General features: G+C 37.4%; 1 protein-coding gene across 1 annotated transcript; it reads right to left on the reverse strand.

Annotated features, from left to right (window-relative positions):
- Window positions 1-148: 148 nt before the first annotated feature.
- On the reverse strand, window positions 149-13,980 carry LOC106134443 (FHF complex subunit HOOK interacting protein 2A). Its single transcript, XM_013334506.2, has 13 exons — window positions 13,715-13,980; window positions 13,476-13,616; window positions 12,580-12,801; window positions 11,818-12,216; window positions 11,366-11,559; window positions 10,626-10,731; window positions 9,763-9,925; window positions 8,186-8,307; window positions 7,495-7,646; window positions 6,505-6,633; window positions 3,809-3,899; window positions 2,125-2,810; window positions 149-1,788 (listed from the first exon to the last, which is right to left on the reverse strand). The coding sequence occupies exons 1-13, from the start codon at window positions 13,757-13,759 to the stop codon at window positions 1,677-1,679; spliced, it is 2,562 nt and encodes an 853-aa protein (XP_013189960.2). The 5' UTR covers window positions 13,760-13,980; the 3' UTR covers window positions 149-1,676.
- Window positions 13,981-14,027: the final 47 nt, after the last annotated feature.

Below are 14,027 nucleotides of genomic sequence, written 5' to 3' on the forward strand. Positions count from 1 at the left end.
AACCTGAACTTTATTTTCAGAAATGTTTCTTTTAAGATAATACATATCAAGATAGTTTACCATTTCAAAGGATTAAAGAGAATATAAATATAGCTAATGTTCTTTTTTATTCCAGCATGTTTAGGAATCAAAAAATAAGATAGAAACACATGATTTACATTTTATTTAACATTCGAAACAGGCTTTAATATATTATTATACAAACTATGCGCAAAATAAGTACTGGCGTTAATACCGAAAATTGTTTAACATTTCTTATCGAAGATGCCTTGCGCATGCAAATATGAAAATCATTTTATGTCTTAAATTTTTTTACATTGACATATAACGGATTAAAATTAATAAATAATTTACATCATAAATATCACAATATATTACTCTACATATTATGTTGACTTTATGAAAAAACTTTTAATATACAAGAGAAATGATAACTTAACATGAATAAAAGATACACCAAAGGAATGTGAATACGACTAGAAATCTATTGTGAATAGCACCTAGAAATTTTCTGTATAAAGACGCGAATACACATATGTATATATACTATTATTGTTCTGCAAATCAGTGCAAGAATTATTAATTTCTAATAATAAATGCTTTGAATTGAACACAAACCAATCCATTCTACACATGGGATATACTCTAGCTATCTGAGAAAAAATGTAACCTATTTAAATTCTTGGTCAGTGGGGAGGATTACGATATTTTAATATTGGAAACTGCGTGGTTGCGCCCTATGTTAGAACATTTTTTATTTACTTTCTCACAGCTTAAATAAATTAGCTGATTTTCGAAAAAATTAAATTACTCTCGTATCGATTTTAACTCCGAATGGCTAGGAAAAAAGACCAGAGAAATGTGAATATAAATAAATAATATGAACAACATAAATCCTTCTTATCCTAAATAATATTTAAAATAATAACAATTTTGTGACGATAAAATAAGTTGATAAAGGAAAATACATTAAGCGTAGATTTCAATAAACCCAAGCCGAACCCTGAACTTTAATACTTCTATTAAAACTATCGTAACAATACAAATAATAATTCGAAATGACAAGATCACACATTAAACTTTTACTGTAATTCTAACATCGTGAAAAAATACATAAGATTCGTGGTTTAATTTCATTGCGTACATGTTTATGGGAAAAAGTTCAGTATTTTTCATTGAATCTTCTTACAATATTTGTTTTTAATTTTTATAGATCGTAAATACTTTCAACGCTTCATAAATTCTTATTTGTGTGATGAATTATTGGACGCCGCAATAAGAATAAGAGCGGCCTTTGCGACTATTCTAACAATAAAAATAAAAAAAACAATACTAAACGGCTAACAGTTTGCAACATTCGTGGTTTTTCCAAATTAAATCAACAAGCGCGCACACACACACACACATACACCAAAAACTACAAATATTTCACTAAAACTTACAAATTAATAAAAACGGCGTCGGGCATGCCATGCTAAGGTGGCGGAATTGGCTTATTCAGGTTTATACACGAAGCAACCTTTGCAAGGGTATCTTACCCTTAATGGATCGCGGTACAAGCTTCACTAGACGAATCTGCCTATTATGTAAGACAACTTTTATTTCCATAATAAATTTGGACATGAATTTACAATGGGTATTCAATTACCTATAAAAATATATATGTTCATATTAATTTATCTGTGCATTTGTATGTAGTGCTGATGTTTAACGAAGGCTATAGCTGCTAATTCCTTACAGAACTCTTCAAGGACTATCAGGCTTTCCACCAGTTGGTTGTGTTCACCGCTGAAAGTAAAAAAGTGAGATCAGAGACAAAATCTATTCTAAAGGTTTTTTTTTACCATGTGGAGTTTTTAAAAAGGAGAAAACCAAAAAGAGAGGTGGATTGGTAGCGTTAGAGACTATAAGAAGGAAAGGCGTAGGAGTAATCTATTTTCCTCACCAGCTCCATTCAGTTGTCCCATGGTAGGACAACTCAAAAGAACTAGCAGGATGGTCTATGAAATGGCAAATGAAACCAAGACCCAAGTGTGAACATCTCAAATACATATTATTATTGTTTGGATAAAGAATTAGATTTCCTGGCTTTAATATTTTCAATCATTAAAAAAAGTATTTTACCTCTCGTCATAGCTGGGATCTTCACTCATCAGTTGCAACCTCGTATTCTCTATCACCTTCTTGTAATTCCTTATTCTAGGTATCTCCATAGTCAACCTCCTTGCCAATTCTTGTAGCGTCTTGAACAAAGTCTGGGTTTTTTTCGCAGTTGGCAACGTCGGGTTCAACAAGTACTCGTGCAGATTCGGATGCGGCAAGAGTGCCAACTTTGAGATAATAGACGTCAAATGCAAATTAACCTCGTAAGGTTGGCATGGCATATTCGCGAGTAATTTGAACAGCATTTTGAAGAACGGACCCTCGTCGAATTCTTCATCTGGAGTAGAATTGGGCGCAGTGTCTTTTCTGAGAATCAATTTCTGTGTAAATTTACTTTCTGTACAATGTTCAGTGTCGTGACTAGATTCCCTTTTCATAAGCATTTTTTGCGTTAAAGTATTATCGTGGTAGTGATCAATATCATCGCTAAGTTTCACATGTTCCTGTGAAAATTGATTATCTGTGCTGGTGTAGTGTTGTTCCGTATTGATGCTAGTGCTGGGGCAATCGGTTTTTGCCGATTCGAACGCCTCGTCTAGGTGTATGTCTGCCTCCGGGCGGCTATCGTAGCTGTGGGTTGAGCTTGCCGTGTTGTCGGTCCAGTGTTCGCTTGGCCAGTTGAATGTGGAAGTTGTATCCAACCAGAACTGTAATAAAAATTTATCGGTCTTCAATTTTATGCCTCACATTATTGGAAACTAGTTTAAAGTAAGAGTAAGAAATAAGAGTTTAATAAATACTTAACCAATGTGGCTTAATAAGAAACGTGAAGAACAGCTTACAGCGTGTAACTATGTAGCACGATTCTTTAATGAAGTATAAAAGAAAAGATGTCGACTGACTGTTTGACAAATCAACGCCAGTTCAAGCCGCTTTGTCTAGAGATTTCAAATGTGACATATTATGGGTTCCTCCTTCTAAGAATATGTACTAAAAGAGGATTACCTTTAATTTCCGCGTTAGTATTCGCTCCACTATTTTATTTAGGCGACAAATTTGTTTCAAGTCAAAACTACGAAAGGAACTAACTGAAATTGAAACATAAGATACACACGGACCTAGTACACCTGTCCAGAGAGTTGTGGACGTAACCGGACTAACGCCAGAAGAATTGAGGTTCCCCTGCAAAGGTTGCGGAGGTCAACCGGTTCGTGTAAAAACCTGACATATCCCATCAAAAATCCATGGTCGAAGGCATACCCCGGGCTCCTCTCCAGAATGGTGAGGACGCAACCGGAACTAACGTCAGGAGGAAGAAGTATGTATGCTTATTTTATGTATACTTTTCCTCCATTTTTATAATTATGTATGTACGAATATGCTTTTCATAAATTATTTTAATCCGATAGCGTCGCGTGATTGTTTGTTGTAACTTTTGGCGTACAGATGTCGCCACAAATACATACACATAATCACGTCTATATCCCTCGCGGGGCAGACAGAACTAACAGTCTTCAAGAACAAGACTGACGGGCCACATTCAAGTGAATTGAGATTAAAATAATGACAGGTAGTATGCTCAACCATTGTCTAAAAGAAAAAATCCCAAATTTATAAACCTATCCCTTAGTCGCTATTTACTACATTTGGATATTTCCTACATACCTATTTGTGTGTTACATACATATATACATATATAAGGTACCTGGTAATGCCTATGCGCGTCGTGTATGTAGTGTTCGTAGTCCGACCCCACGGGGTCCGACAAAATGGCGCGCGGCAGCAGGAGCAGGAAACTGGGACAATGAAACGAACAGCACATGTATTTGAAACGTTTAATTGTATCATTGATATGTTGTATACTTATGTACATTTATCCTGGAATTTGACCAGGTTTTGTTGACCACGATCCAGCTGTGAGATAATAGACATGTGTAAAAAAAGTACTGAATGTGTGATTTGACCAAAAAGCATTTTTTTTATATGAGTACGTATACGACCTAATTTTGTCTGATGGCGTTTGAGGTCATACGTACTCTTTTGCCTTTTTTTACTACTTTTTTTTGTAGGAATTCCAAGATTTACATTTTTGTAAGTTATATACATTTTGCTATATATGTATTTTGGTACATTATTACAAATTGGTATAGAACCCAATACCAAATGTTATAATACAGTACTGAGTACAGCCCTATCGACAAACTATTGCAAATTTATTATGTTCAGAATTTACGCCCAGGTAATAAACTAAGGGTGACTGCCGTCTCACCTCTTGAGATCCTATTCTGTGTTAACAGATTTATCTGACGCAAGTTGGATCGCGGTCACATGTATACATGACACATTGTAAAAACATTCACGTGGGAAGCTATAGACATTGGGGCAACAAAAAATAAACCAACAGCAATACTTCACTAAATCAAATGCATCAGTGTTGCAAAAAAAAACATTCCTCGGTTGAACCGTTAAAAATAAATTTAATTCAACACGTTTATATGTTTCCACGCAAATGGTATAAAATCACAGATCCTTATAATAATCTCTTTTATTTTTAAGGCTAAACTATATATCATCCTTTTATCTTTAAATTATTAACTTCGCAATAAAAAAGTAATTGATGGCTATAAAATGGCTTACGTTTAGGAACTATTCAATTTAAGTTTTGTTAGTATAAAATTTAGTTTTGAATGCAAACCAAAATACTGGACTTATTAATAAATTAAAATTAAACAATAACTTTTCATTAAGAAATTAATTATCTTAAATTGTAATAAACTTATCAGCAAAACAAGGTCGTAAATAATAATAAAAAATATAACAATTATTTTATGTCAATTTTGTATATACCTATTTGTAATTATTTTTTTAATACTCTGTAACTTTTTTTTTGTATCAAAACTTTATACAGATGGAAGGCGTGACTTCCGTGCAAGTCTACCGCTCTTAAAAGATGCGGTATTAAATATAGGCGGGTATTATAAACGGATCAGAATGGCACAATGTAAATAAAATTGTATGTAAATATTATTAATACTTTTCGTACATTTATAAAATTATCTCCTAGCCTTAATTCAGTTACGGAGTCCCTTAAAAATATCCCAGAAGCCAGGTAATCACACAAAGCGACTATTGTCGGCCTTTTATTGGATTATAGTTACCCAACCCCGAAAAGAGAAAGTGCCGCCACCCTTACTTGTTAAAGTGTTGTTTTTTTATATCTAATTGAAATATATTTACACTTTAATTATAATATTAATATGATTAATTGTAATTTAAGGCAAAGTATTATATAATTAGCACGCATTATTGCACATTTTCTTCGTTGTGAGTGGAAAGCGCATTTTCCTCTGCCATGATTTCTTCTAAGCGACTTTTGAGCTCCAATAGACGGCTAAAATAATGATATGTAATAAATTATATATTAATTGATAGTGTTAGTTTCAGATTTTATGTTAGTATTAGCTTTTTTTTAAATAATTCATATGGTTAATTAAGCATTTTAGGCTTTTGTAGCGTACAGGTAGCTTTACAACTTCTTTTTTTTCTTGTCCAATTAATGTGAATTAAATTAAGAAAAATTTAATCCAGTTGCACTATCTTGATAGATAACGCGTGTTTACTAAATTAACACTAAGTCGGCATGAATGATAAAATATATCACATATTTTATAGTAAAGATGGATACATTCTGATAACAACTGATATCGAATGAAATAGTTTCGAGAAGGGATGCATTGGACATGACTTTGCAAAGCGAGGTATATTACACTCGCAAGGTCATAATTAGAACTGTGTCTATATATCTCTTGTAGGTAAACGTTCGTGATTTTGTGCGTCACCTACATTCCGTTAAACAGATGACAGCATAATAGATCCACATCTATGGAGTGTTATATGGAAATTACGGTAATCATACTGTTGCGTTTGCGAAAGCACAGCTGTAAAATTAACTCCCCGAAAGCGTGTAAGAAGCAAAGTTGTTCTATAAATATAAGAAAAAATTGATCGAAGAGCAAATCTTGTAATTTGTACCACCGTCTACATAACATTGTATTTGAATCTACACGAAGCGCGGCGGTTAAGAAATAATCTACCACCTGTTGTTCTGATTGATCTGCAGTGTAGTTTGTTCCGCCGCTTATTCTACACGTGCGCTTTGGAAGCGGTAGTAGTTATAATTAGATTTAAGTGATGTGACGTCAATAAGTCATAAATATTAATTAATTTTTCTCGTGTAAATGACGTCATGTCTTTTTGAGAAATAAAGTTCTATAAACCGATATATATGACTTTAAAAACTTGCAAATAAAAGTCACAGGTAGGAAAACGTAAACTTTGTGAATTTTGGCCTCGCGTAATTGCCCTAAAGTCACACATTAGAGATCAAATCTCGTGTCTCACCTGTTAACAGTTTTGTGCAAATCGTGGGTCTGCGCCCACGGCTGGGACTCATCCAGGCCCTCGTGGGACATGATGTGGGCTATCTGTTCGGTAACATGATCCTCGTGTTGCAACTGTTGCATCGCTTCCCTGGGAACAAACGATTGGAATTAATAATATAATTAGTTACATTACTGGAAAAATACTTTTTTGTTCAATAAAAAAGACAATCTTTTAATGATTTGTTCATGTGAAGAGGGATATGAAGCAAGTTGACTAAACAAATATACAAATCGAGTATGAATGGGTCCGCCGGGAGGGAAAATTAATGCCTTTACGAACGTACCTCGATCATATTAAGGACGTTTTGGTGAAAACTCAGGCCAGGACGACTCTTTACCGTTATGCTTGCGTTAAACTCATATGTACATATGTATATTCGTATAATCACGTCTATATCTCTTGCGGGGCAGACAAATCAGCTGTTTGACTTAATGATAGAATTGAGATTCAAATAGTCGCTTGCGTTATAGACTGATGAAGGTAAAAGAAGTATGTGTGGACTGCAGAAAGTGGGCAGATATAGTCTCTGCCTATCCTTTCGGGATCGAGGCGTGATTTTTATTTACGTCTGTTAACAGAAGTGTTTCAAGTATGACAAAAAGGCACCATTTACTCACGCGAGAAAAAGGCGTGAACATAATTTATGAAGGTACCTAAGTATGTAGTTAGATATAAATTTTGCCGTGTGGTTCCCGGCACCAATACAAAAAAGAATAGGACCACTCCATCTCTTTCCCATGAATGTTGTAAAAGGCGACTAAGGGATACCTAGACTTACAAACTTGGGATTCTTTTTTAGGCGTTGGGCTATCAACCTGTCACTATTTGAATCTCAATTCTATCATTAAGCCAAATAGCTGAACGTGGCCATTCGGTCTTTTCAAGACTGTTGTCCCTGTCCACCCCGCAAGGGATATAGACGTGACCACATGTATGTATGTATGTCACCTGTTCCTCTCGCGCTCCCGCCAGAGCGGCAGGTCGTTGAGGCGGTCGCGCTCGTCGCGGTCGTGCGCGGGCGCCGCCGCGTACGCGCGCGCGCACACGCGGCACAGCACCAGGCGGTGCATGCTGTGCGGCGTGCCCTTCTCTATTATAGTCTGGACGGACAATAAATACTATACAATAAAATAAATAAATAAATATATACGGGACAAATTACACAGATTGAATTAGCCTCGAAGTAAGATCGAGACTTGTGTTTCGAGAACTTAACGATACTATATTTTATAATATTGTACTTACATAGATAAACATCCAATACCCAGGCCAATCAGAAAAAGTTCTTTTCTCATCGTGCCCTGACCAGGATTCGAACCCGGGACCTCCGGTGTCACAGACAAGCGAACTACCGCTGCGCCACAGAGGCCGTCAAATTTTTTTTTTCTTTAGTTTCAAATTAACATTAATTTTATTCGTCTAATCTAAATTGTTTATACATAAAAAGTGTAAAAAATAAGAAATTAAGCAATTAAATTAATAATTATTATTATATTAATTCCATAACAGAAAAGGTAAAAATAAAAATTTTAATTTGTTTTTAGTTCTGACACCTCACCTCCGTCATTCTGACACCTACCCATGGCCATTCTGACACCCGGCCCACGTCATTCTGACAATGACAATAACATCAGCTCACCTCAAAGAACCTCAGAGTCTGTAACGTGGTCTCGTGGTGTTCCGTCAGGCAATTGTTGATCAGGGTGTGTAACAGCGGCCATTCTGACACCTCGCCCTCGCCCACCAACCAGTTCGAGAACTCTGGAAATAAAATAATTAGAATGTGAACTTAGCAGGAGAAAGAGTAGGCCTTCGCACAGTAGGTCAAAAAATCGAGTTAAATACATTCGGGTTAAATACAATCAGGTTAAAAAGGGTACCGCTAACTTTGATAGCTTTGATAGTATCAAACCACTTATCTTTGATTAATAAGACATAAGGCACATCACCACAAACAAGCCGGAGTGTAATATGTATATGTAGTTATTCTGACAAGACAATGGCGAGTCAATTAACCTTGAGCTACAGGCCACAGGCATTAAGCCACAAAGCTTTTAAATTTAACGTTGGAATTGAGGATCTGTTAGTTCACCCTTGATGACCAGAACTGTGGTCGCAGACCATGGTCATATGAACTCGATTTGAAACCTTGATGGCTTATGGACTCACCATTGATGAGATGAGATGAGTCGACGACCTAGAGACACTTGAACACAACAGTGGCCGTAGATAGTCTATGAAATGGTCACATGAAATTTGAAACCGTGACGGCTTAATGATGAAACTGAGAATCTAAAGAAAATGCTGCAGTGCAGATTGTTACCGCTTCTTCTTCACTGACGCCTTGGAGGCGGAAGTAAACTTATAAGTAATTTATATGACGTCAACCAGTGTTGTGAAACCAAAGGATTTGATAATTATTAAGCAATATGAATACCTTATAATAATGAATAAAAAATTTGAATTTGAATACACTGACCATTGATGAGATGCGGCGAGTCCACGACCTTGAGGCACTTGGACAGAACTGTGGCTGCAGGCCTCACCATTGATGAGATGCGGCGAGTCCACGACCTTGAGGCACTTGGACAGAACTGTGGCTGCAGGCCTCACCATTGATGAGATGCGGCGAGTCCACGACCTTGAGGCACTTGGACAGAACTGTGGCTGCAGGCCTCACCATTGATGAGATGCGGCGAGTCCACGACCTTGAGGCACTTGGACAGAACTGTGGCTGCAGGCCTCACCATTGATGAGATGCGGCGAGTCCACGACCTTGAGGCACTTGGACAGAACTGTGGCTGCAGGCCTCACCATTGATGAGATGCGGCGAGTCCACGACCTTGAGGCACTTGGACAGAACTGTGGCTGCAGGCCTCACCATTGATGAGATGCGGCGAGTCCACGACCTTGAGGCACTTGGACAGAACTGTGGCTGCAGGCCTCACCATTGATGAGATGCGGCGAGTCCACGACCTTGAGGCACTTGGACAGAACTGTGGCTGCAGGCCTCACCATTGATGAGATGCGGCGAGTCCACGACCTTGAGGCACTTGGACAGAACTGTGGCTGCAGGCCTCACCATTGATGAGATGCGGCGAGTCCACGACCTTGAGGCACTTGGACAGAACTGTGGCTGCAGGCCTCACCATTGATGAGATGCGGCGAGTCCACGACCTTGAGGCACTTGGACAGAACTGTGGCTGCAGGCCTCACCATTGATGAGATGCGGCGAGTCCACGACCTTGAGGCACTTGGCGAGCAGCGCGGCCACCAGCGCGCAGTGGTGCAGGTCGCGCAGCCCCGCCTCGGCCGCCGGCTCCAGGAAGCTCTGCCGGAACGTGCGCGACAGGTGGCTGGCTATGCTCGGGTGGCATTCCTGTTCATGGCAAGAGTGGATTTATTACAGCAACTCGACCTACACAAGCTATTATTAAACACATGACAAGAAAAATAAATAATAAAATTTCGGTTTGAAGTACTGCTTTTTCTGAAGAAAGAGTTGAGGTCGGTTACATGAGAAAAATTAATTGATTAATGTAAAACAAAAAGTGAATGGTTGCCTCAACATGAGCTTATGCAATCGAAGTGCACTTTAGTTTTTCCGCACTCAGATGAACGTTAGTAACGACAAAATAACTTAAGATGTGCGGCGTATGCTTTGGTTCTGTGAGAAATCCGCAACTGTCTTTTTGCGTGACATTCAGACCTTTTGTCTATTGTAGCAATACAATATTTATGTACCACCAGCCCCTTTATCCATGAACCTACTACTACACAACTATATCTTTAAAAGTTAAACAGCCAAGGTGACGCAACACATCCCAACACCATTCTTATAATTATTTCACTGCTCTTATTGCGATTTAGTACTCTATTATTGATACTGATTCCGATATTTTAATAAAGCTCGCTGATTTAAAGTCTACATGCATGAAAAATTTCAGTTCTTTGTTTCAGTTTTCACAAATTAATGTTTTTTATAGCACTTAACTATGAATTCGACCCGTTAACTGTACATGGTTTTGAATTGAGTTAAAAAAATATTGGTACTCCATGACTAAAATCGGCTTAATTACCTTCATGAGTGTATCACAGTAGTCGAGCCACGAGAAGAAACTGGTGAGTTCCCGGTAACCGTGGAACTTGTTAAGGTGTTTGTCCCCGAAATCGTGCGCCACATACCTACAATAGGATATAATTTTATTAGAAAAACAATATTAAGCTTCTTACTTTCTTACTATACCAATACCATCTATGGTTCTAACAACCTTCAGATTGTACAAACCAAAACCTGTTACTATTCAAATCTCAATGTGGCCTTTCAGTATTTTCAAGAGTGTTAGCTCTGTCTACCGCGTAATTACGAGTATATGTAATAATATTATGTTTCTTTGTATTTGGAGCCTGGTTACGACCAACTTGGAGAACCACGATCCAAGAGTAGGAGATTTTTTCTTCCTACTGGCTTTAGTTCCGATTGCATCCTCACCTCTCTAGAGAACCCGGGGTATGCCTTTGACCATGGATCCTAGATTGAGTGAGTCAAGTCTTAACGCGAAGCGACTACCATCCTAACCCGTATTGGATCCATGGTTACACATCCAGTTGTTTGTGCAAGTTTCCTCACGATGTTTTCCCTCACCATAAGTTCGGTTAGTATTGAAAGTGTACATAACTTTGAAAGTAGTCATTGGTACATGGCCGAGTCGGATTTAAATCTGTGCCTTTATGTGCTTCACGCATTTTAACCGGGCATCTTACCGATTCGACCACTGATGCGCATAAAACTAACGAAAAAAAAACACTATAAACTCACGCCCAAGTAATGTTAAGATGCTCTACATCAGCTGGGTCGGTGTTGGCCGGTATACTTCTGTACTTTTCGGCCAACTTGTCCACTATAGTCTCGCAGGCAGGGCTGCAACTGGTCACCAGATTGGCTATGTCGTCTTCAGGCAGCGAGGACACAATCATGATGCCTTCACAAGCTCGGAGTACAACTTGGTTATCCTGTGGAAGAATAACAAAAATAACTAGTAAATTTGATGCTTATTTAAAGGCAAAACCTCGTAACCTCGTTACTCTGCACATTCAGGTACTTAATTAGTTGACAGACAGACAAAAATCATAGATTTGGCTTCTGTTGGTTTTTTAAAAATTTCCCATATAAAATTTTATGGAAATATATTTCAAGCACAAATATCCGTCAGTTACTATTTTATTATATTATGTATGTTTGGATGGATATGAATTTAGTCATTAACATACCGCACTGTTCAAGTAAGATAGCAGCAGATCAATCAACAAGAACTTATCGTTGTCCTCGTAAACTGTCTTGTGGCTTTTACATGAAGCATCATCAGAACTGCTCGAACCTTCATTACTATTTGTTCTAATGATTGACACATTCTTTAATGGGTTCGGCGGTAACTCCACTTCAAATAAAGGGTTCTTCTTTGGTGTTTGTACTTTGCTTTTAATTGGTATAAGCTTTTGAATATCTTCTGGTATACTGAGTAAACTTGTTTTGTCTTCAACAAATGGAGTAGTGAAGATGTTGGCCATTCCGGGCTCTTTGCGAACCAGTCCACAGAGTGTTAATAGGAGTTCCACTTCTTCTTTCTCTGTGGGTGATGCGGGGTTTTCGTTGCATTGGATCAACATTCTCTATTAAAAGAAAATTGTTCTGGGTAAATTTGTCAACTCAAACTAAATTACTGTTTTTAAATTTTATTATAATATTGCCTGGATTGACATGGCTTCAAACAGTTATCTTGTAATATGAAATACTTATTCAATGATTACAAGATACTTCAGTCTTTTGGAGGACTTTTGGCTCAGTCTACACGCATATATATCCCGGGTTATAGATGTAATTAAATGTATGTAACAAAAAAAAAAACTGGTCAATCAGAATAGGTTCAATGTTCTATATTGAACTGGCTAAGAATAAAATCCAAATCTTTATCCATATAAGTTATACCTACTTGGTACATCAGAAACTCAAGCCATGTGAAAAAAGAAACTTACTTGCAGAGGTCTGTAAACATGAGCACTATTAACACATGGCTGCCTGGTCCTCCGCAGAAGTGCAGTCCCCGTTGTCAGAGCCAGAGCTCTCGCGCCCGGAGGCCTATCGGCTGCGGCTAATGCTGTTAGCGCATCCAATATGCATATGGAACGCTGGACTATTGCTTCGAGACAGGGACCCACCGTGCCTCCATGTTGTTCCTTCTCTTCTTCCACTATCAGCTGGAATGATGAATGCATACCTATAATCATGTCTATAGCCCTTGCAGGTTAGACAGTGCCCAGAGTCATGAAGAGACTGAAAGGACACATTCAGCTTTATGATGGAATTAAGATTAAGAAATAATGACAGGTTGCTAGCCCATTACCCACAAGAGGAATTCCAAGTTTATTAGCCTATCCCATAGTCACACTTACAACATCCATGAGTTAAATATGAGGAGTGGTTCTATTTCAAAGTGCTGATAACCACATGGCACAATTGTGATAATGCATAAATACTCTCTCAGCATAGCATGGGTCTGATGTTAAAATGATACTTAGTAATTTAAAATAATTTTTAAGTTTTCTGCCTGCTTCACACAAAATCCTTTTTTATATCAATCTATTAAAAAGTAAGTTGTTTTTAAGATTAAAAATTATTAATTAGAGAGGTAGAATATCCCAGTTTTATTTATTCTTGGTAGCAGACCCTAGATTTTAGGAATCAAACTTAGTATATAGATTATGTAGACCATTACAAGGAAATCTTTTTCTGCCACCTGGCTTTGTTATTCAGACAGACAATCTGTGTGGTCATATTATTAACGCTTGGAACTTATTCTTCGGCAATATGGATACTTTTAAGACAAGAAAACTAAAAATTTACTCAACCAGACAAATGATTTAAAATTTACCTGCAACATCTGATGTAGGTGATGAGGTATCCGTGTATCCTCAACGTGCACCTTACTATTATCATCATAGTTTTGATAGAAATTCAAAATCATCTTCCAATGATATTCGAAGTCTTCCAGCCGTGTTGCCGGCGGAGCCAACTGGAAATTGAAGTCAAGGTCAAACGTAAACGGATTCAATAATAAATGCTGATGAAACTAAGAACAAATTCTAAATATCAATTGATTCTATCACTTACAACGTCGGCGGCTGTTTGTAAAACATCGGAAAATCTGCTCAACATTTTTCTTGTCTAATCCATCGGGTCATCGAGTGTAGTTATTAAACACGATTAAAATTGCAAATGTTAGCCTAGAAAATCATTTAACTGTACATTGATTATTCAGCGACATACATTCAAAATAATTTGGGAAAGAACGCATGCATATTATAGTATTTTATTTTGTTAGAGCAAAATTGAGAAAACTTCTTCACTGTGTACTGTGAAAATGACATTTGTTTTGATCACAGATATATACTTATTTTGATAACGAAAAATGTCATCGACTAAA

The sequence above is a fragment of the Amyelois transitella genome, chromosome 20 (genome assembly GCF_032362555.1).
Source record: "Amyelois transitella isolate CPQ chromosome 20, ilAmyTran1.1, whole genome shotgun sequence".
NCBI classification, from domain to species: Eukaryota; Metazoa; Arthropoda; class Insecta; order Lepidoptera; family Pyralidae; genus Amyelois; species Amyelois transitella.

Coding starts and splice junctions, on each gene's coding strand:
- LOC106134443 (XM_013334506.2), bottom strand. CDS start 13,759: ATGTTGAGCAGATTTTCCGATGTTTTACAAACAGCCGCCGACGTT. Junction 8,308..9,762: donor CTCGCCGCATCTCATCAATG/GTGAGGCCTGCA, acceptor TTTTATTTCCAG/AGTTCTCGAACTGGTTGGTG. Junction 3,900..6,504: donor TTGCACAAAACTGTTAACAG/GTGAGACACGAG, acceptor TCATTGTCCCAG/TTTCCTGCTCCTGCTGCCGC.